The sequence below is a fragment of the Pistacia vera genome, unplaced genomic scaffold, assembly GCF_008641045.1.
Source record: "Pistacia vera cultivar Batoury unplaced genomic scaffold, PisVer_v2 Contig673, whole genome shotgun sequence".
In the NCBI taxonomy this organism is placed as follows: domain Eukaryota; kingdom Viridiplantae; phylum Streptophyta; class Magnoliopsida; order Sapindales; family Anacardiaceae; genus Pistacia; species Pistacia vera.
The window spans coordinates 61,488-84,433 of record NW_022196527.1 but is presented as its reverse complement, the minus strand read 5'-3'; the positions used below and the strand labels follow the sequence as shown (position 1 = coordinate 84,433).

General features: G+C 34.3%; 1 protein-coding gene and 1 pseudogene across 1 annotated transcript; both read left to right on the top strand.

Moving 5' to 3' along the window:
* The first annotated feature begins 2,859 nt into the window (after window positions 1-2,859).
* On the top strand, window positions 2,860-3,878 carry LOC116113080 (annotated as a pseudogene).
* Window positions 3,879-18,443: 14,565 nt separating this feature from the next.
* On the top strand, window positions 18,444-18,998 carry LOC116113079 (UDP-glycosyltransferase 71A16-like). Its single transcript, XM_031399235.1, has 2 exons — window positions 18,444-18,690; window positions 18,760-18,998. The coding sequence occupies exons 1-2, from the start codon at window positions 18,444-18,446 to the stop codon at window positions 18,996-18,998; spliced, it is 486 nt and encodes a 161-aa protein (XP_031255095.1).
* Window positions 18,999-22,946: the final 3,948 nt, after the last annotated feature.

The following is a 22,946-nucleotide window of genomic DNA, read 5'->3' as shown; positions in this document are numbered from 1 at the left end:
AGTAGGAAACTTAGTATTAGAATAATATTATACTTCCCTATGAAATTTCAAATTTCCCATCCTAAGTATTGTGTAGTCTTATGTGGTTATGATGCATAAATAAAAAGGTGAGGTATAGTGATTGGATAGTGTTTCTGCTTTATATGAGGAAACAGAACTTCCAAGAAGAATGAGAATTAAGAGTTTAAGGGAAAATAACTTTATTGATTATTGGTTGTCAGACCTTAATTGTTTTAGGCTTTATATAGCCTTACACATTATTCTAATCCTATAAAGACTCTAATTGCCTAATTCAAATCTAATAAGATATTTTATCCTAATTATAAAAGAATAATAAGATAATCATAATTCTATCCTAATAAGGGGGTGTTTGTTTGAGCTTATAAGTTGGTCAAACTAGTTTATAAACTCTAAAATTAAACTGACATGTTTGTTTATAACTCTTTTGAGCTTATAATATAAGGAAAAAAAAAAAGTTGGGCGGTAGGTATTTTTTTTTTTGCTTATAAGCACTTTACTTATAAGTTAGTTTGACCAAACATATTACCACATTATCCTTATTTAATTTTAAAATTTCATAGTATACCCTTATTTTTATATTTGAACTAGGTCATATTACTATATGTTTATATTCGATCTATGAAGGAAAAAGACGACCTCTTCACTGGAAAAAGCAAAAATCTTTTTCCCTATTCATATGAATGGTTTAGGGTTCACTGCTCTCTCTTCATCAAGGTAAATACTTTAGGGAGTGTTTGTCTAAGCTTATAAACTGGTCAAACTAGTTTATAAGCTCTAAAATTAAGCTAACCTGTTTGTTTATAACTTTTTTGAGTTTATAAGAAAAAAAAAAAAAAAAACAATTTTTTTTTTTCTTTTTGCTTATAAGCTAGTTTGACCAGTATATACTACATTTCCTTGTTTAATTTAAAATTCCATTGTATACCCTTGTTTAATGTATATTATACCATTTTAGTCTTTATAATAAAATGTACTTATACCATATTTACCAAACACGTCAACTACTTATCAGTCACTTATAAGTATTTTAACCAAACACGTAATTGCTTAAAATTTCAAATGCTTATAGCTAATTTTCATAAGCTCAGACAACACCTCCTTAATTGAGCTAGTTAATGGTTCTTTTTTTTTTTTTTTTTTTTTTAAATTTGAGATTTTGTTCTTGTAATTTTGTAGTTAATGGTGGAATTTAGGGTTTAGGGCTTTTTGTTAATTTAATATATTACTGTCCATGAGTTCCATTGTGTGATTTTTTTAGTGAATTTGATATGACCCATTGGCTTGATTTTGATTTGCACGTTGAACTCTCTGCGTTTCATTAGCTTTAAGCCTTTAACAATATTCTGAATCGGCTTAGATGTTTTGTCAATAGGAGGCCGTCAAAGAAATTTTACAGGAATACATAAAATAAGAAGAAAAAGAGTATCAATGCATAATTAAGCACGCACCAAGTCCTTGCTGATACCCACTAAGTAATTTGCTTGCTGAAGCACCCAATTCCTGAAGCTTTCGAGCCTATAGTACAGTCAATGATCATGTGATTGAAACCGCAATAACCGACAAAAAGAGCATGATGAGTGCTTGAAAGCGTACTCATACCTAGTGATTTTAAGGGTATTTTGTGAGGGAATTATATTTACCTGGTTAATTTTACTTAATTTGTTGAGATTGTAGGTCAAATTCAATCTAAATTAGAGTTGGATTAGGACATGGGTTTTCCTAATTTGTGTTTAAGTAGAACGTGTTTCTTTTATTAATACAATTTTGGAATGTGATTATAATTGAATTAAGAATAAAATAATTCCCATTAGAATATGAATTTGAGTATCTCATGTATTACCTATAAAAGGGGTTAAGTTCTAGAGTTAGATATATAAAAAAAAATTGAATAGAAGCCAAAATTAGATAGAGTATCATTTTGTGCATGTTACCGAGGGCAATTTTTCTTGAAAGTATCATTGGATGAAGATAGAATAGGTTGTGAAATTCAATTTGACTCGGTGACATCATAGTTTGCCCTTGTTGCTCCATTTATGCAAATAAGATGAACGGAAGAATTAGGTTTAAGATGTGATTTAGGGCTATGAAATGGAAGGGAGATTAGATCGATTAATTGCAATTATTGAAGAATCGCAAAACTGCTCTGATACCAAATTAGAAACGTGTTTGGAGAGAAGACGAAATTGATTTTTGTTGTTCTGTATATTTCTCAATCAAAGATGCAGCTATAAATGTAGATAAAGACAAATGCCCTTAAGCCAAATACACAAATGCCCTTAGCTTACACCGACACAGAATTACTTAATATGACTTTGGCCCCAGTAGCTGTGAACAATCTGTAAAGAGAGCTACATTTCTATCACTGTAAATGGGAACGAACCACAATCTCTATCTCTATGTGCGTAAACAAAACAACTCGTAATTCATTCGGTGAATGTGACCTTAAGCCAAAATACACAAATGCCCTTAAGCTTACACCGACACAGATTACTTAATGAGGCGGCTCGCTCCTCCTTTCATTTCATTTGGTTAATATACTTACGTGTTTGGTGAACTAAGACCATCATTATATGGTCCATTTTATTTATCTGTTAATCAATTGTTTTTTGTAGTTTATGATGATCTCATCTCATACCGCGAGCCAGCTATCCACAGCTCATAATTTCCTCTCCATCAACTTCAAGACCCGCCAGGACCTTCAATACACGCACTTAAGTTCCTTCTTTGGTCAATCGTTTATTATTTAACCACTTTTCCTGCTATAAACCCTTTGCATTATTCATCAGTTCCAACAAAATATCAAGGCTTTAGCTCAATCCATGGCTTCTTATTCTAGCAAAATACTACTGATTTTATGGTTTTTAGCTATTTCATGCTTGCTTCTGCTAATTTCTACCAGAATTTTGATATAACTTGGGGAGATGGTCGGGGCAATTATCAACAACGGTGAACTTCTCACTCTCTCCCTCGACAAAGCTTCGGGCTCAGGTTTGCAATCCAAGAATGAGTATCTATTCGGAAAAATCGATATGCAACTCAAGCTTGTCCCTGGAAATTCTGCAGGCACTGTTACTGCCTACTACGTAAGTTGCTTTTATAATAATACAGTAATTGTTTCAGTTGATTAAAGGCTACCATCATCAAATCCTGACGCCTAGACATTTTTGTGTTGCAGTTAAAATCAAAGGCTCAGCTTGGGATGAAAGACTTTGAATTCCTGGGAAATTTAAGCGGTGATCCTTATACTCTTCACACTAATGTATTTAGCCAAGGCAAAGGTGGCAGAGAGCAACAGTTCCATCTCTGGTTTGACCCGACCGCTGATTTTCACACCTATTCAATTCTCTGGAATCCTCAACGTATTATGTAAGTTTCCACTCATTCAATCTTGATCACGTTTTCTCTTGACCAGGAACTTGTTCATTCTTAACTTGTTCTTCTCTTTTTCAGCTTCTATGTTGTGGCACGCCCATTAGAGAGTTCAAGAACTCTGAGTGTTGGTGTACCTTATCCACAGAGCCAGCCGATGAGAATCTACTCAAGTCCTCTGGAACGCCGATGACTGGGCGACGAGAGGCGGGCTCATCAAAACTGACTGGTCACAGGCTCCGTTCACACTTCTTACAGAAAAACAACGCCATTAATGCTTGCGTCTGGTCTTCAAGTTCTGGAACTTCTTCTTGCAACTCGAATTCGGATAACAGCAACTCTTGGCTTTCGGAGGAACTCGATAACACAGCCACAGAGACTCAACTGGGTGCGAAGAATTACATGATTTTGATTATTGCAAGGACACAAAACGATTCCCCCAAGGCCTTCCTGCGAAGTGGCAGTCAAATAACTATCCTAAAATTTAGCTCATTATTAACTGTTTTATCTTGTTAATTATTTTTTGATGTTGCAGTTTGTTCATTTTGTGTAATTTTGGCATTCTGTAGTGTAATGAATTAAATGCATGCTCTATGTAGCTCATAATTAATAAAAGGTTAGTTCTTTTCCTAATAAAAATAATTTGGTGTTTCATGCATATTATTCTAAATATGGAATCCTTGTGCAAATAATAGTTTTTCCAAACTACTCCTACTATTCCATGAAAAATCACCATTAACAAAACGATAGCTAAATTGGAAATAAACAAAATTAATTTATATTAAATTAAAATAGAGATGAGTGAAAATAGATGAAGGAATTGATGTTGATTTTGAAAGAGATGATGACAATGATGTGGTAAGAAGAAGTATAGAAGAACTTGAACACGTCCCCATCAATTCCCATCTTCATCTCTTAATAAAAGAAAATTGGAGGAACCAATAACAATATGAAGAAAAGGAAAAGCTAGTTGCATCATCATTGAAAGAGAACATAGATTCTCTATTGCTATGCTTAGTGATAAAAGCACTACCGAATCTTCTAGTTCATTGCAACATGAACCACAATAACGTAATGTATGGATGCTAAAGAATGCCTGGAATTGAAATATCGAGTCCTCTTTATTTTTATGCCTCCAACCTCTTTATTAGAAAAGATATGAGAGGGTTATTTTTTTGTCATGATGATAAACAATTCGTTTGAATTGCTAAAGTATAGCTACATGAAGTCAAAGGAAAGATTCCATAGTAATTTCTAGAGGTGGAAAAGTAACCCGCTCGGCCCGGCCCGGCCCGCCCGTGGCGGGTTACGCATTTTGGCGGTCGGTCCTGACCCGCCCGCCAACAAGCAGGCTGGGTTAGGCCGCCAATTTTGGGGATTGGCTGGCCCAACCCGGCCTGCCAACCCTAAACCGCCGGGTTAGGCTGCGGGTCGAGTCGGGTAACCCCCTTTTTGATTTTGTTTTGTTTAAGTTTAAATATTTAATTAACTTTTCAAATGAATAATTAACAATTTGTAAATGAATAAATGTAATTGCTTTTAGTTAACTTCTTTTCAAATATCAATATTAAATTAAATTAATTTTTGTTTTTTTGTTAACATTTCAATATTAATTCAATTTTATACATTAAAATTGTAATTAAGAAAATTAAATTTATTCATATATCAAAAAATAAAATAAGAAATTACAATAATTATTGCCTCGTTAAAAACTTCACCAAGAAAAACCAATGGGACAAAAACTTGGTAAGGAAAAAAGAGTGCAATATTGACAATTAATTTACAAGTTACAATTTACAAAACAACTAATTTGGGGTTGACTAGGACCTCCCTCATCCGTATCATCTATATTACAAATTGAAATGATTCTATTAAAGTATCGTCGAGAACCTCGTATTGATCTTGATGGCGCACCGTTCTCATCTCAAGACATGTGGGACTTCAATCATTTTTTGTGAAAGTTTAGTCCTCCTTTCATTTAAATTCTTCCACTTGCCCTAAATTTTGTTCCGATGAGACGGTTGAGACTGGAACAGTAAAACATCCAAGGCAAGTCTTGATAATACTAGAAAAATACATTTTCTGGTTTTCTAATATTCCAAGCATCAAAGTTGGCTCTTTGTTGTGAATCTGTTGATAAAATTTTAGGAGTTCTCAAATATTGTTGAAGCTCGTTACTCTGTGACTGCATGTGGACAGTAGATTCGTTGTTGCCATTGGTGCTTCTGAAGAGGAGGCTGCGCCTGTGCTTCAGGTTCGGTTCCTCTTCGGCCTATTAAATGCACTCCAGGGTAGAAGTCTTCATTTGTTTCTTCTGATGTAACTTCCCTGTGTATTTTGTGTCTTTGCGGTTTCCTATACCTTTTTTCATATTGGAAATATACCTCTGAAGACAATTTTTTACCTCTCCTATTTGATTAACAAATGCTAAGTTTTGTAAATTTTCAGTTAATGTCTCTAAACCTTTTTCTAAACCTTCTTGTTTAATTCTAGGATAAAATGGCACCTAAATAATAAAGAAAAGGAATGGGTTTAAAATTTAAAAAAAAAATTTCCATTGTCTTTATTGGTTCCTTTAAAATTTATTGTTTTTGTTTTTGTAAAAAACTCTGAAATTTTATAATTGTATATATTACCAATGGACTAGTAGGATAATACACACCAGAAAGTTGTAAAGTGGATTGGTAAAAAATTTTAAGAAAAGAATGAAATACTATAGCTATTTGCCATCATTTTCTACCAAATAATGAGGCACCTCTATTATTGCTACAAATAACTAATTAAATTAGTATAAGGTAAACATGAATCAGCATTAAATAAGTACTATTCCATCTAACGGCATTTCTAATGTAAAAGTTCTAGGAGACATATTTGATTTTATACAAGCATCTTGAAATTCAACATTTCTTTTATTACACTAGTAATCTAAGCTAAAGAATCTCTAATTCTATCAATATTTTTCTTAATTGTTTTCATACCACTTTCACACATTAAATAATACACATGCACATGCACAACTTTGTGAAAAACTTCAAATTGTTATATAAAGGATAATTCCTTTGAAATAATCTATGCTCTACTATGAAACTTGCATTATCTAAGTTAACTTATCACTTTAGTACAATATTATAATCTTCTAAAACTTCAACAATTTATTATAAATTTGTTGACCATTATGATCAACATCCATTAATCTAAATCCTAATAAAGATTTATTTAATTTACATTCATATCAAAATAATGACTAGTCACACAAATATAATATGTTTAGCTCTACCACTCCAAATATCGGCAGTTAGAGCCACACAACATGACAAGTATGTATTTATTTTTAATTCTATTTCATTTTCTTAAACAATTTATTAAATCATTTCTAGTTGCAGTTTTAGAATAACTTATAAATCCTGGAAAAAATGAATTTTTAATAAATCTTTCAAAATATTTATCTTCAGCCATATTAATAGGTTGATCAGTTGCAGCAATATATAAAGCTAATTGTTCCCTATATACATCAGAATTATAACGCCAAGTAGTACCCATATTAGTTATTTGAGTTTGATTGGTTTCTCTATTTCCATGTTGAGCAATATGTTTATTAGCATGCCTTTTTAAAGTACTAGTACCATTACCTGAATCAACTTTATAAACATTTCCACAATACTTGCATCTTGCTTTCTTCACTTGAACTCTATTTTCTACCTCGTAAAACTTATCGAAATGTGTCCAAACATCTGATGTGTGTCTGTTGTCGCTTTCGACAACAGTTGATGAACCCGCTTCAGCTTGAGATGAAGTTGGACGAGGACGACGATTACGAGGACGACTTCTGGAACCACCGGGAGTTGTAGGTGTAGCAGCATGGGGAGGAATCGGGGGCATATTTTGAGGTTTATCGGATTCTGAGACCGGGAAAGCGGGACTATTTGAATCTCCTCCTGCATTCATGTTAGTAAATTCAGCGGGACTAGGACTAGGATAGTAGTTTCCTTCCTCATTGAAATTGATAGAAGAGAAATATCTATCCATTGTAGTTGAAAAAAAAATTGATGTAGAAGAAATAAAAAATTAAAGAAAGAGAATTGGATATTGGATTATGGAAAATTGGAAATATGAATTGAAAATTGCAAAAATTAATAAAAATTAAAATAAGAGCAAATTGATAACTGATAACAAAGAGATTAAGAGAATAATTGAGAGATTTATAAAGATTAGAGATTAAAGAGAATGAGAGAATGAGAAAATTTGAGTTGTGAGAAAATATGAGAGTTTAGGGCCAATTTATAGAAAAAATTGGGGAAATAAAATGACGAAAAAGACCCCTCAAACTGCTATAAAACGGCTATATTTCAAGGGTAAAAGGGGAATTCCAAAAAAACAAAAAAAATTTAGTTTTTATTTTTTTATTTTTTCTGGTCAACCCGGTGAGTTGGCGGTCCTTTCTTAGAGAGGACAAAAGTGCAACCCGCGGGTCGCCATATAGCAACCTAGCCCGCCCGGGGGTTGCACGTGGGTCGGGTTCAACTCGGGTTGAACCCTCTTTAATGCTGACCGGGTTAGGGTTGACCCGCCTAACCCGACCCATTTGTTCCACCTCTAGTCATTTCTTTTATTTCTTTTATGTCTTATATGTCTTATCCTTAGGATTCTTTGGTCATTTCATTTTATTTCTATTAATGTCATTGAATTTCAAACAAAGTAACTTGTTTGTTGAATGATAAATTTGTTTGGATAATTGTGATGAGTGACCATTGAGATCAAGATATTTGTTATTTATTTATTTATTGAAGTCATATATTTTACTACTATTTTTTTATTTTTTAGTTTAATGGAGCCGTGGGATATTTCAAATTTGGTTTCTACTGATTACAATTTTGTGGTTGATGGCCATGGTGATAAATAGGATGAATTACAAGCTTTGGTGAGTCAATGGGAAGAAAAAAATCATAGTTGGATGACTATTTGTGAGATAACAGTTAAGTGTATTATTTTATATTATATAAATTACATCGATAAAATCCCATGCCGTACTTCTATAAGATCTGGTCACATGTTGATCCAAGAACTATTGGAAGGGAATGAAAATCGTTGTTATCAAGATTTTTACTTGACAAAATGTCTTCCCTGATTTATGTCATGATTTAACCAATAAATATGGTCTGAAGCCTACATGAGGGATGTTGGTATATGAGGAAGTAGGCATATTCTTGATGATTTGTGCACACAATTGTGGGAATAGATTGATTCAAGAAATATTTAATCATTCTGGTGAAACCATTCATAACCATTTCCATAGGGTATTGATTGCTTTACTTCTTTTAGCTAAAGATATTATTAGACCACATCCACAATACAATGGAGGAAAGGGATTTCACAAACCACAAAATCTAAAATACAAACCTTTCGATGTAAGTAACGATTATTATGCAATATTTTTTTTTTTCAAACTATTATTATTAATTTGATTCATGATTATAATTGTATGAAGCAGTAATTTTTATTTTTTGTCATGTTAATAGGATTGTATTGGAGCATTAGATGGCACACATGTGAAAGCTAAATTGCCTCGGGGGGAAGAAATACTTTACATTGGACGTAAAGGGTATCCTACTCAAAATATTCTTGCAGTGGTAGATTTTAATATGTGCTTTACATTTGCATGGGCTGGATGGGAAGGTGCTGCACATGATAGTCGCATATTTTCTGAGGCACTCCGCAGAGAAGAGTTAGGATTTCCCCATCCAACGGGCAACAAATATTATTTGGTAGATGCTGAATATCCCCATACGTGGGGATATATGAGTCCATGCAAAGGAGAAAATGTAAGATATCACTTGGAAGATTTTCGGCATGCTCGAACAAGGCGATTACGTGCACCAACAGGAAAGAAAGAAAAATTCAATTATCTACATTCGTTGTACAAAAATATTGTTGAACAAACTTTTGGTGTGTCGAAAGCACGTTGGTCTATTTTGAGAGATATGCCTAATTTCCATATTGACACACAATGAGATATTGTGCTTACCACTATGGCAATCCACAACTACATTAGAAAAAAGAACACACTAGATATGGCTTTTCAAGTAGCTGAGAATGAAACATATACGCCTTCATTAGATGGAGATGGAGCACTTTCATCAAATGGAGATAATGCTTTTACCAAAGATAATTATTGCAATGCATATGGTGAAAATACTGCTTATTGGATGGCTATGCGCGATTTGATTGCAACTGAAATTTGTACCATATAGTTATTCTCATATGCAAATTGAATGGATTAATATGATTCAATTGAGACATGAATTGAATATTTTGATTGAAATTTTATTTTTTTGAGAATAATTATAATTCATTATATTTGTTCAGTAGTTTATTTTGTATAAAGAATCTAAAAACTTGGGATATTGCTCATTTATTTTGATAATATTATAGTAAAAAATTGAGTTGAGTTAATATAATTTATTATTTGATAAAATATTGTAGTACCATTTGTAGTCATTTTAATAATAAAATGTACTTATATGCTATATTTTACCAAATGCGTCAACTATTTATTTATCACTTATAAGTATTTTAACCAAACACGTAATTGCCTAAAATTTCAAATGCTTATAAGCTAAAATTAGCTTTTAAGCACTTATTGTTTATAAGCTAATTTTTATAAGCTCAGACAAACATCCCCTAAGATAATAGCATAATTATAAAATATTTAACATAATTATCCTAATTCTAAAATAATCCTAACATTGTTTGACAAGGAAGAATCAATAAAGTTTTTTTTCTTTCAAACTCTCAGTTATCATTCTTCTTAGAGGTTTGGTTTTCTCATATAAAACAGAAACAATATCCTATCATTGGTGCTTTCGTTCTCTTTCCATGGCTGACCCTTCTCGCCTAAAGGTTCTAGAAGAACTTGTCTCTCAACATGGGGCCAAATCAGCTGTCAATGAGAGCACCAATGATAGGATAGTGTTTCTGCATTATATGAGAAAACAGATCCTCAAAGAAGAATGTGAATTAAGAGTTTAAGGGAAAAGAACTTTATTGATTATTGCTTGTCAAACCTTAATTGTTTTAAGTTTTATATAACCTTATACATTATTCTAATTGACTTTAATTGCCTAATTCAAATATAATAAGATATTATATCCTAATTATAAAAGGATAATAAGATAATCCTAATTCTATCATAATTAGATAATAGTATAATTGTAAAAGACTTAACATAATTATCCTAATTCTAAAATAATTCATATGGTAAATGATATGTCCATACTATATCAGACAAACACTTTATTTGTGAGAAATGTATGATTTTACTTGGAAAGTGTAGTACTGCTTTTAATATTAAACCGTGGTACAACTATATAATGAAATTTTGAATGTGATCTAGAACCCACAAATACCAACAAACACCAACCTTAATCAATGATTACATAAAAGTGATGATACTTGCAAGAAAATTGATTCATCAATATTAACCCCAAATATAGCTATAGCAACGGTCCATCTATGTTTACTTTCCAATTCTCAATTTTCTTTACCTACCGAGAAGAAAAATAAAATAAAAATATATTGTAGCGATGTGGCATTCTGATGACACGTGGAAGTCAACTTGGAGTTGGCTGGTCAAAGTAATTTGTTAAGACAAGAGGGGCAGTTCTATCTTTTCCCTTCATTCCAAAAACCTAAATCGAATTAGGTTTTGTGCGCAGCTCATTTCTTTCTTTTTCTCTCTTGGTTAATAGAGAGAGAAACGGTTAGAGGTGCTGTGCTGGAAATCCAAGATCCGTCCATGGAATTAACGGTGATGGTAGGTGTGAGCTGTCCTTTCTGTTGTAGTCTTTTTCTTTGTATAAATATGTACTGATTTCTGCCTCTTTGGTCATGTATGAGTGGTGAGAGCATCTGGGTATACGGGTGTGTAATCAGAGGGTTTGTATCGGGTTGATGCCTTGGTGTAAAAGGGGTGAGCCGATTCTTCTGTAAGGTTTCTCAAACTCATAGTAAAGTTCTTTTCTGGTTGCCTTTGAAGAGTGGATGTAGGTAATCTTTCAGATTACCGAACCACTATAAATTTGGTGTCTCTCTTCTTATTTTCTGCTTTATCGTATTATTATTTGGTTTTATGCTTGTTATGGTTGAATGAACAATCTGAACTACTGCATGATTCTTTATGTTTTTTGGGGCTGATTTACAACATATGGTATCAGAGCTTTGTTTTCGAGTACCCAGGTTTCATTAATTCTAGGTTGTGAGATCCAATTTTTTAATCTGTAGTAATCTAGGGTTTCTACAGTTCTGTTTGCTACTTAAGGTTTTCGGTTGGTCTCTAAAATTTGGGGCTTTTAGTTTCTAAGTCACTAGGAAGGTTAGAAACTTAGAAATGTCTAAGTATGAACTGGAGAAGTTTACAGGAGATAACGATTATGGGTTGTGGAAGATGAAAATGAGAGCTGTCTTAGTCAAGGATGGGTTGTCTGCTACCTTAGAGGGTGAGGAGAGTTTACCTGAAAGCTTATCTGAAAAAGAAAAGAAAGAACTTCTAGATAAGGCTTACAGTTCTTTAATCCTAGGGCTAGGAGATAAAGTTCTAAGAGAGGTTAAGAAAATGAATACACCAGCAGAGATTTGGGAAAAATTAGACTCCCTATACCTATCTAAGTCTTCACCAAATAGGTTAGTTTTAAAACAAAAATTTTTTAGTTTTAAAATGGATGAAAACAAGGTCTTAGGTGACAACATAAATGATTTTAGGAAACTAATTCAAGACTTAGAAGGTCTCAGTGTTACCATTGAAGATGAGGATCAAGCTGTAATTCTTCTGAATTCTCTTCCCAAAAGTTTTTCAAATTTTGTTGATACTCTGAAGTATGGTAGACAAACTCTAAAGCTAGATGAGGTTGTGGTAGCTATTACTACTAAGGATACTGAGTTTAGGAAGGAGGGTAAGTTAGATGGGGAAGGTCTGAATGTCAGGGGTAGGTCTGAGAAAAAGGGGTTTAAGAAAGGTCATTTTAGAAACAGATCCAAGTCAAAATCCAAGTTTGTCAGGAAGTGTTTCCACTGTCATAAAGAGGGACACTTCAAAAGGGATTGTCCAGATAGGAAGAAGAGATCAGGGGAGAAAGAGGCTAGTGGCAGTGTTGATATAGCCTCAGATGGTTATGAAAGCTCTGATGTTCTTGTAGCTTCTGATAGGGAATCTGAATCTGAGTGGATTTTGGACTCTGGTTGCACTTTTCACATGACTCCAAATAGGAGTTCTCTTATAAACTTTCGAAAGGTAGAATCTGGCAAGGTTCTAATGGGAAATAATGCAGTATGTAGTGTATTAGGCATTGGGGATGTCAGATTAAGCCTTCATGATGGTAGTTCTAGAATTCTTTCAGAAGTTAGGTACATACCTGAGTTAAAAAGGAACCTAATTTCCTTAGGTAGTCTGGACTCAAATGGGTTTAGTTACAAAGCTCAAGGTGGAGTCATTAAAGTTACCAAAGGGTCCTTGGTGGTTATGAAAGGAGAGAAAAGGAATGGTCTATATGTCTTGAATGGATCCACTGTTACTGGAACAGCAGCAGTAACATCTCAGAAACCTAATCAAACCTCTATTTGGCATAAAAGGTTGGGACACATTAGTGAGAGAGGCTTAATTGAGTTAAGTAAGCAGAATGCTTTAGGGGGGGATAGGATTGAGAAACTTGAATTCTGTGATCATTGTGTTTATGGGAAGATGAGTAGAATCAGGTTCAGTGTGGGAAACCACTGTTCTAAGGGTATCTTAGAATATATTCACTCTGATGTGTGGGGGCCAACCAAACATCCATCTTTGGGAGGATATAGATACTTCATTAGCATCATAGATGATTTTTCTAGGAGAGTCTGGATCTATTTTTTAAAAACCAAAGATGAAGCCTTTAGGAAATTTAAGGATTGGAAGATCATGATTGAGAACCAATCTGGGAAGAAAATCAGGAAACTAAGGACAGATAATGGGCTGGAGTTCATTAATGCAGAGTTTGATAATCTGTGTAGGGAGAGTGGAATTCTAAGACATAGAACAGTTAGACACACACCTCAGCAAAATGGTTTAGCAGAAAGGATGAATAGGACCATTCTTGAGAAGGTTAGGAGCATGTTATCTGATTCTAGATTACCTACTAGGTTCTGGGCAGAAGCTGCTCACACAGCAGCTCATCTGATTAATAGGAGTCCATCCTCAGCCCTTAGCTTTAGAACACCTATGGAAAAATGGTCAGGGTATCTTGCTGATTATAGAAACCTTAGGGTGTTTGGATGTACTGTTTTTGTGCATGATAAAACTGACAAGCTAAAACCAAGGGCAATCAGATGTGTTTTCTTAGGATATCCTGATGGTATAAAAGGCTATAGGTGTTGGGATGTTGTAGGACAAAGGTGTATAATTAGTAGAGATGTTAGGTTTAAGGAGGATGAAGTGATTGGCCTAAATCAAACTGGTTTGAGTGAAAGTGAAAACACAGTAAGGGCAGAATCCATAAACCTAGAGTTAGGTGAAGAAAACCCAAACCTGGACAGTACTGAACCAGACCACAATACTGATGATCAGCCTTTTGAAGATGAACCTACCATAGAGGACAGTGATGGAAATGATAGAGTTGAAACTGAGCTGCAAAATTACCAACTAGCTAGGGATAGAGAGAGAAGAGAAATCAGGTTGCCTAGGAGGTACTCACATGCTGATATAGTTGCTTTTGCCCTTCAAATTGCTGAAGACACTGATGAGGAACCTAGAACTGTTAAGGAAGCCATGAGTTGTAGGGAATCTAGGCAGTGGAAACTAGCTATGCAAGAAGAGTTTGATTCTTTAATTAAAAACCAAACCTGGATTTTGATTAACAAACCTAAGGGCAGCAGGGTGGTAAAATGTAAATGGGTTTTTAAAAGAAAGGAGGGCATACCAGGGGTAGAAGCTCCTAGGTTTAAAGCGAGGTTAGTGGCCAAAGGGTTTACACAGGTTGAAGGGGTGGATTACAATGAGATCTTCTCACCTGTGGTGAGACATACAACCATTAGGATACTGTTGTCTTTAGTAGCTCAGTTTGGTTTAGAATTAGAACAGCTGGACATCAAAACAGCCTTCTTAAATGGTGATTTAGAGGAGAAAATTCTGATGGAACAACCTGAATGCTTTGAAAGGGGAACTAAGAATCAGGTATGCTTGTTAAAAAAATCCTTGTATGGCTTGAAGCAGTCTCCTAGGCAGTGGTATAGGAAATTTGATTTTTTCATGTTAAATGCTGGGTTTATCCGAAGTAGTTTTGATGGCTGTTTTTATTTCAAATGTTTATACGGAGAATGCTATATATATCTGTCACTGTATGTGGATGATATGTTGCTAGCTTGTAAGGATGTCTCAGAAATTGATAAATTTAAAAGAGAAATGAGTAAACATTTTGATATGAAAGATTTAGGACAAGCTAGGAAGATTTTGGGTATGAACATTGAGAGAAATAGGAAAACTGGAAGTCTCATACTGTCACAGAAAGAATATGCTGAAAAACTAATCAAGAAGTTTAATATGATTGACTCTAAGCCTTTTAAAACACCTTTAGGTCAACATTTTAAGCTCAGTGTAACCCAGTGTCCAGAAACTGAAGAAGATAAGGAAGAAATGGCTTGTATACCATATGCCAATACCATAGGAAGTCTGATGTATTTGATGGTGTGCACCAGACCAGATTTAGCTTTTGCTGTCAGTGCTGTTAGTAGGTTTATGAGTAATCCTGGAAAACATCATTGGGAAGCTGTTAAATGGATTCTTAGGTATGTGAAGGGTACTCTGTCCACTGGCATAGTTTACAGTAGGGTAAAAATTCTGGAAAACCCCATCATGGGATGTGTAGATGCTGATTATGCTGGAAACATTGATAATAGGAAGTCCATGACTGGTTTTTGCTTTTCTTTTTGTAATAACTTGGTTTCCTGGAAAGCTAATCTGCAGGCTATTGTAACTCTGTCCACTACCGAAGCAGAGTATGTTGCAATTACAGAAGCAGTCAAGGAGGCCATGTGGCTAAGGGGGATGCTGATTGAAGCTTAACAGCTGCATGCCTATATAATTAAGAATTTGGCAACATTGCCAGTTATTGTATTGAATGCAATTATTGTCATGTATTCAAGATGCGGCTTTGTCCTTACATCATTTAAAGTTTTTGATAATATGCTGGAACAGGATGTTGTTTCTTGGAATACAATGATTTCTGCTTTTGTTCAGAATGGGTTGGATGATGAAGGATTAATGCTTTTGTATGAGATGCAGAAACAACAATTTATGATTGATTCCGTTACTGTTACTTCTTTGCTTTATTATCTTCAAATCTGAGAAACCGTGATATTGGAAAGCAGACCCATGCTTATCTCTTAAGGCATGGCATTCAGTTTGAGGGAATGGAAAGTTTTCTTATAGACATGTATGCTAAATCTGGTTTGATTAGAGCTTCTCAACAAAATTTTGAGAGAAACCATACTGGAGACAGAGATCAAGCCACTTGGAATGCTATGATTGCTGGGTATACCCAAAATGGATTGGTTGAGGAAGCTTTCATTACTTTTAGGCCGATACTTGAGCAGAACGTAACTCCCAATGTTGTGATTATAGCATCTGTGCTCCCAGCTTGTAATCCAATGGGAAATATAGAGTTGGCCATTTGGGCAAGCAACTTCATGGATTTTCTATCCCCCATTTGTTGGACCAAAATGTCTTTGTAGGCTCTGCTTTTATTGATACGTATTCTAAGTCGGGGTCAATTTCTTATGCTGAAAATGTGTCTGCCCAAACCTCTGAAAAAATGCAATTGTAGAGCTCTTTCTTTGTTTCGCAGAATGCAAGAATGTGACATTGAACCTGATGCCATTACCTTTGTTGCAGTGTTGTCTGCTTGTAGTTATGTTGGCCTGGTTGATGAAGGTCTTCAAATATTTGAGTTAATGGAGTGTAAATACAAGATTCAGCCCTCAACTGAGCACTATCGTTGTGTTGTGGATATGTTAGGTCGGGTTGGGAGGGTGGTTGAAGCCTATGAGTTTGTCTAAAAATTAGGTGAAGAGGGGAATGTGTTGGAAATTTGGGGTTCGCTTCTTGGTGCTTGCAGACTTCATGGAAAATCTGATTGGGAGAAGTTGTTGCCAAGAAGTTGCTTGAAGTAGATACAAGAAAAAAAATGACGAGCTATCATGTTTTGCTCTCAAATATCTATGCAGAAAAAGGAAACTGGGAAAATTTTGACAAAGGAAAGAGATGAGAGAAAGATGAGAAAAGAAGTTGGATGTTCTTGGATTGATACTGGAGGTTATGTGAACCATTTCGCGTCTAAGGATCAAGAGCATCCGCAAAGTGATAAGATGTATGAGACGTTGGAAGGAATAGCCATGGAAATGAAAAATGCTGGTTATAGGGCCAATCAAAGCTCTAATCTAGATGCCATCTCGCATTTTAATGAATGAACTGGAATATTCATTATAGACTTTGAAAATTGGAGAATGAAAACCATGTTTAGTGAAGACAACTAGCTGCAAAAATGTTGGTTGTTGAAAGGCCAGTAGTTGGTCATTTAATTATTGTGGATACAACATGATGGTAGGTCTAAATCTTGGTCTTCTGTCAAGACTGACAATTTCGATCAATGCTCAACTTGCTCAGTTGAACAGGTCAATGTTTAGCATGACGCAATTATCTGGAGGTTTGCATGGTCTTTAGTGGTCAAGTTAAGCAATGGAGACCAAATTAGAGTGAAGTGGATAAGCTACTCAACTTTATTTAAACAGGCCTTATCTCATTGTTTAGGTAAAAAAATTAATATCACTCTATGGTCGGTAGCAACGGGGCTTTATTATAGATGTGCATGAATTTCTTTGTTGGATCTTTCACACTTTTTTAACTGCAGTGGCTGTTTTCTCATTGCTTCTTAGTTATCTTCTATGTTCTTTCCTCTACTGTGATCAATGCACTTTCTTCATATAGTAAAGTGGCCATACCTAATTTTTTATTGCAGAATCTGTCTTTTGGGTGAAAACAAAGAAGAAAATGAAAGATTGGTTTAAAATTCATGTGAGAAGTTTTGTAAGCAAATTTGTAGAAAAAATTGTCATATAGTTTCTATTATTTAAGTTTTCGATACTTTATTCTTGAAACTGTTAAGATTCTCTTTAAGCGGATAGTTGTAACTCAACATATGAAACCATTTTAGGTAGATAAATTGGTAATATGGAGAATGTGGACCTTATGCTTGAATGATGGATGATTAAAATGGAAATTTGAACTAGTTTGATCTTAGACAGAAATAAGTTTTAAACAAATAAAACCTGAGAAAAAGTTTAAAGCCATTTTCTATCGGTATATGGGATTTGACATTCATTAAGTTAAAAGAAGAAAATGCCTGCTTTGGATTCTTAGGATCTTTTGTTTTTGTTTCCTTCTCCGTAAAGGGATGTTGAACTTTTTCATATGAATTCCAGCATGTAAATAACATTTTTCTTATTATTTTCCCACTGAATTTATATGGAGCAACAGTGGTTCATGAAATTTCATCTGTCATTTAGAAAAAAAATAATAATTACTTACCACATCAGTAATACAAAGATATTCGAAAAATTTCATCAATCGTATATATAGAATGATGAAAAAATACTAACATAAAACAGTTTTATCAACTCATTATCAAATAATATGGTGAAACCGTCCAATGAATTACACAGTACATGCGTTGTATGCTGACATGGTATACACTGTACACTCAGTGCATGAATTACACGTGTCTCTCCTCTTTTCACTATTAGCAAGGCAGTGACATCATTTACTATTAGTATATCCATAAAAGCTTGGTATAATTTTACTCACAACCAACACAAGGAATCATCAATCATCCACACAATGAACAAGAAAGCTCAGCTCGTCTTTATTCCTACACCAAGCATCGACCACCTCTTCTCCACTGTGAAGCTGGCCAAGCTCCTCGTCCACCACCACCAACCACCAGGTTCACCACCATCACCACCTCTCCATCGCCGCCCTCGTCATGAAACTACCTTCTGACGCTAAAATCAACGCCTACCTCGACGCAGTCCCTGCAGCCAACCGTATCAACTTCGTTCAACTTCCCAACGATCAGATTCCACTTCCTGGATCCAACCCCAGAAAATTCTTCCCTTTATATATTGAATCTCATAAACCCCACGTCAAAGCAGCTGTCGCTAAGCTTCTTCACTCAGAGTCAGCCTCCGATGACTCACCTAGACTCTCTGGGTTCGTTTTCGACATGTTTTGTACAGTCATGATCGATATTGCTAATGAGCTTGGAGTTCCGAGCTATATTTAGTACACATCGAGTGTAGGGTCTCTCGGTTTGATGTTTCACGCGCATGCTCTTTATGATGATCAGAACATGCACACCGCTGAGTTGAAAGACTCGGATACCGAGTTGGAAGTACCGAGTCTCATTAACCCAATTCCTGCTAAGGTTTTGCCTTCTACGTACTTGGAGAAAGATTGGTCTATGATAGTGTTTGAGCAAGCAAGGAGGGCCCGAAGGGTTAAGGGTATTGTTGTAAATTCATTCATGGAGCTGGAGTGATTGTGGGCGCTAGGGAGATAGAGAGAGGGATCAGGAAATTGATGGAGAATGATAATAAGACAAGGAATAAATTGAAGGAGATGAGCGAAAAGAGTAGAAAAGCCATGATGTGGGGGATTACATATGAGAGGCTTGTTCAAGTCTTATAAAAAAAACCATGTCATGAGATATATTAGATGTTGGAAGGATTAGCCATGGAAATAAAAAAAAATGCTGATATAGGGCCACCTGAAGCTCCAATCTAGATGCCATCTCTTAGTTTAATGAATGAACATGAATATTCTTCACAGATTTTGAAAATGGGATAATGTGTAGTAAACTGAAGACAGCTAGCTGCAAAAAATGATACAAACTCGATGATAGGTCTAAATGTTGGTATGTCTTTTGTCCTGACTAACAGATGTTACATGGATTTCGGAACTCAACAAGACCATATTCACCGCATAGCGCTTCATGTCCAGGATCGACAAACTCTACAATCTGGTAATCTCCTCATCATCTGCAATTGAGCAGGAAAAAAATAATGGAGTTGGCAGGGGAGTCAACGCCATCTACCGCCTTCTGCCAGTTTGCGCCCTCTTAAGTTCTAACAGGTAAAGGATGCCCAAAATATTTCATGTGAATTCCAACAGATAAACAATAATCTTCTTAATTCTTTTCACACTGCATTTATATAGAGCAAGTATGGCTTATATCTACCATGTCACAAGTTAATACATGAAGATCTGATAAACAAGGCAAGACTTGACTTTTAAATAATTTGCCTAGTTGAGGATGATTTTGATTGATCAAAAAGCAAGACATCTTTCTCTATTGGTAAAATATTTGAACATAAATCACTAAAGTAAGGTTATATTCATTAGAGCCTGAAAAGTAATACTCAGCTACTTTTCAATTTCCAGTTATTTGAACATATACAGGTCTTCTCCCTGTTAGCAAAGCATTTAATCATCACTGACTTATCGTCTTGTTTACATAGATATTTTTACTTCAATTAATTTCCATTTTAAAATCCATTTAACTTTTATTGAATTTTACTCTCAAAACTCAAGAACACAATAACCAGCTTCAATGAACAAGAAAGCCGACCTCGTCTTTATCCCTACACCAGGCATCGGCCACCTCGGCTCTACCGTCGAGCTGGCCAAGCTCCTCGTCCACCACCACCAACGCATCTCCATCACGGTCCTTGTCATGAAATTACCCTTTGACTCCAAAGTTAACACCTATCTAAACTCACTCTCTGCTAGCGACCGCATCAACTTCGTTCATCTCCCAAGCGATGACCTTCAAGGATTCAACCCCAGAAGCTTCTTCACTTCGTTCATTGAATCTCATAAACACCTCGTCAAAGAAGCCGTCTCTAAGCTTGTTCACTCGGAGTTAGCCTCCCTTGACTCATCTCGACTCGCCGGGTTTGTCCTCGACATGTTTTATACCAGCATGACTATTGGATTATTAGTATAATCAGTTAATTAGTTTAGTTAGCTAATTAATTTGTCAGTTAGTTTGTTAAGTGGTTTAGTTAATTGGTTAAATAGTTAGTTAGTTGTTACGGTTAATTAACTGTGGTTGACTAACTATGATTTCTTGTACATACATATAAACTGTGCTTCTTGTAAACGGATCCCTTTAAGCTGAATAAAAAATTTCCTTTCTCTCAAATGCAGTTTGTTCATGGTATCAAATCAGTGTTTTTTCTACAGCCAAATCTTTGGTCGTTGATCTAGTTTTTTTCGATCAGATTCATTATAGATCTAGTTAAAAAATGATAGATTGATGTATTATCAGCTAGATCTAATCAATAATGTGCTATTATATCAGATTCTGATTACTTTTCTACTATAGTAGTCGGAATCTAGCAAATAAATATGGGTAGATAGAGATGTTTTTCTTAATTTCTAAACTTTTTTTGGTGGGTGTTTGTTAAATTAATAAGCTTAAAAGATTTAAAAATAGTTAGATAAAATATAATAGCATTTTTAGGGAAACAAACCAGTATTTTAGAAATGAGAAGTGCTATCCTTATAAAGATAAATAGAAAGGGGGTATACAAAGACAATTGCTACTTTTGATCTTCATGATTTTTTTTTTTCTCTCTCTCTCTCTTTCCCTTTTTTTTTTTTTTTTCTTCTCTTCCACGTCACTTTGTAACTCTCTTTGTATAGGTCTTTGTAAAAATAACATTTTTTTTTAGAAATAGTATGAATAGAATAATAAAATATGGTAAACCAAACGGAGCTATAATTCCCCAAATTTAAATCGCCCCCAAAATTCTTCTATCCTAAATTTGCAAACCAAACAATATCCGGCTGAGATTGCACATACCATGTAAGATGCCACGTCATGAAGTAAAAGAAACGGTGTATGAGGTGATGTAAAGATAATATTATTCATAATTAAAAACAAAAATGGAATGAAATAAAATAAAATAAATTGAATGAAATAAAATAAGAAAATAAAGTAGTATAAGACAAAGGATATTAAAGTCTTTTTCTGTTAACACCCATTGATGTGTCTCACTCTCACGTTGGTTTCAACACATCCGTCGACACTATCAAACAAATGATCAAAGAGCACAATAAAAACTCAATGCCTTCGGATATGGACGGTTGAGATGATAACTTTCAGAAAATTAATTTGATTTACAAGCGAGATCTCGCCCGTCACACCTAAGCTGGTGGCGACCAGACTACCTTTTTTATTCCTTTATTATTAAATAAATATTTTTCTCACAAACTGGCATAGTAATCATCAGCCCCTTGTCCTGTATATAACTTCCCATCAACAGAACAAAAGGATGAAGAAAGCTGAGCTAGTGTTGATCCCTTATCGGGCGTCGGCAAACGTTGTAACGAGGTGGAGAGGCAAAGCTACTGGTCCACTGTGACCAGGGGCAGACCCAGCCCCTTGGAGGTAGAACCAGGCCTATCCTCACATTTAAAAAAAAAAATTTATTTATATAAGCATATAAAAAATTCTATTAAGTATATATCTAAGTTTACCGGATTTTTAAAAAATGAATATATATATATATATATATATATATATATAATATATATATATTAATATTATTATAGAGAGAGAGAGAGGAGATTACTATTAATAATATATTTTAGCTTAAAACTCTTTTTACTCTTCTCTATGTCTATAGTTTTTATAATTTTATCTCAAAATATTTTACTCTCATTTTCTTTCACTTTCTTATGTTATTCATTCTTAAAACTTTTAAAGACTAAAATTGTTGAAGTTTTCACTAATTAAGATACCACAATTAGCTTCGTTTTCTGTTTTTACAGTTTTAGGTATGTGTATTACTCATTTCATTTTAGTTTATTTTAAGGTTGAATCATACTATTTTTTTGAGATTTTATTCCTAATTTAATGGAAAATGACTGGATCTTATGAGTTTATTTGTGTTTTGTGTCTAAGAATGTTCTACTTTCTCAAATAAACATTAACTATATTTACGAAACATTATTTTTCACATTCACCATCACTTCCTACATTTCCAACGTCACTGTTAGCTGCTCAAAAATTAAAGTGTTTGAGTTATATCTATTTATACTAACAAAATTTTCTCTTTTTTTCTTAATCATATTAAAAGTCAAGGCAACGTTGACTTAATTTAAGTTTTGATTACTTTAGCTTGGGTTAGGCTGATCAAAGTCATGAAAATTTATATTATAATCATTAAAAGCAAAAAAAAATAATAATAATAATATTAAAGAAGAAAAAGAGGAGAATAAGAAATTTGTGTAGAATATTTTTGGTGGATTATGATTGTTGTAAACTCTTTTAATAGGGGGTGTTTGTCTGAGCTTATGAAAATTAGCTATAAGCAACAAGTGTATAAGCTAATTTTATTATAAGCATTTAAAATTTTAAGCAATTACGTATTTAGTTAAATACTTATAAGTGATCGATAAGTAGTTGACGTGTTGGTAA

Bases quoted from the DNA above. Each gene is read 5' to 3' on its own strand.
- LOC116113079 (XM_031399235.1), top strand. From the start codon at position 18,444: ATGAAACTACCTTCTGACGCTAAAATCAACGCCTACCTCGACGCAGTC. The intron at 18,691-18,759 runs GTACAGTCATGA...CATCGAGTGTAG, and splicing joins GTTCGTTTTCGACATGTTTT to GGTCTCTCGGTTTGATGTTT.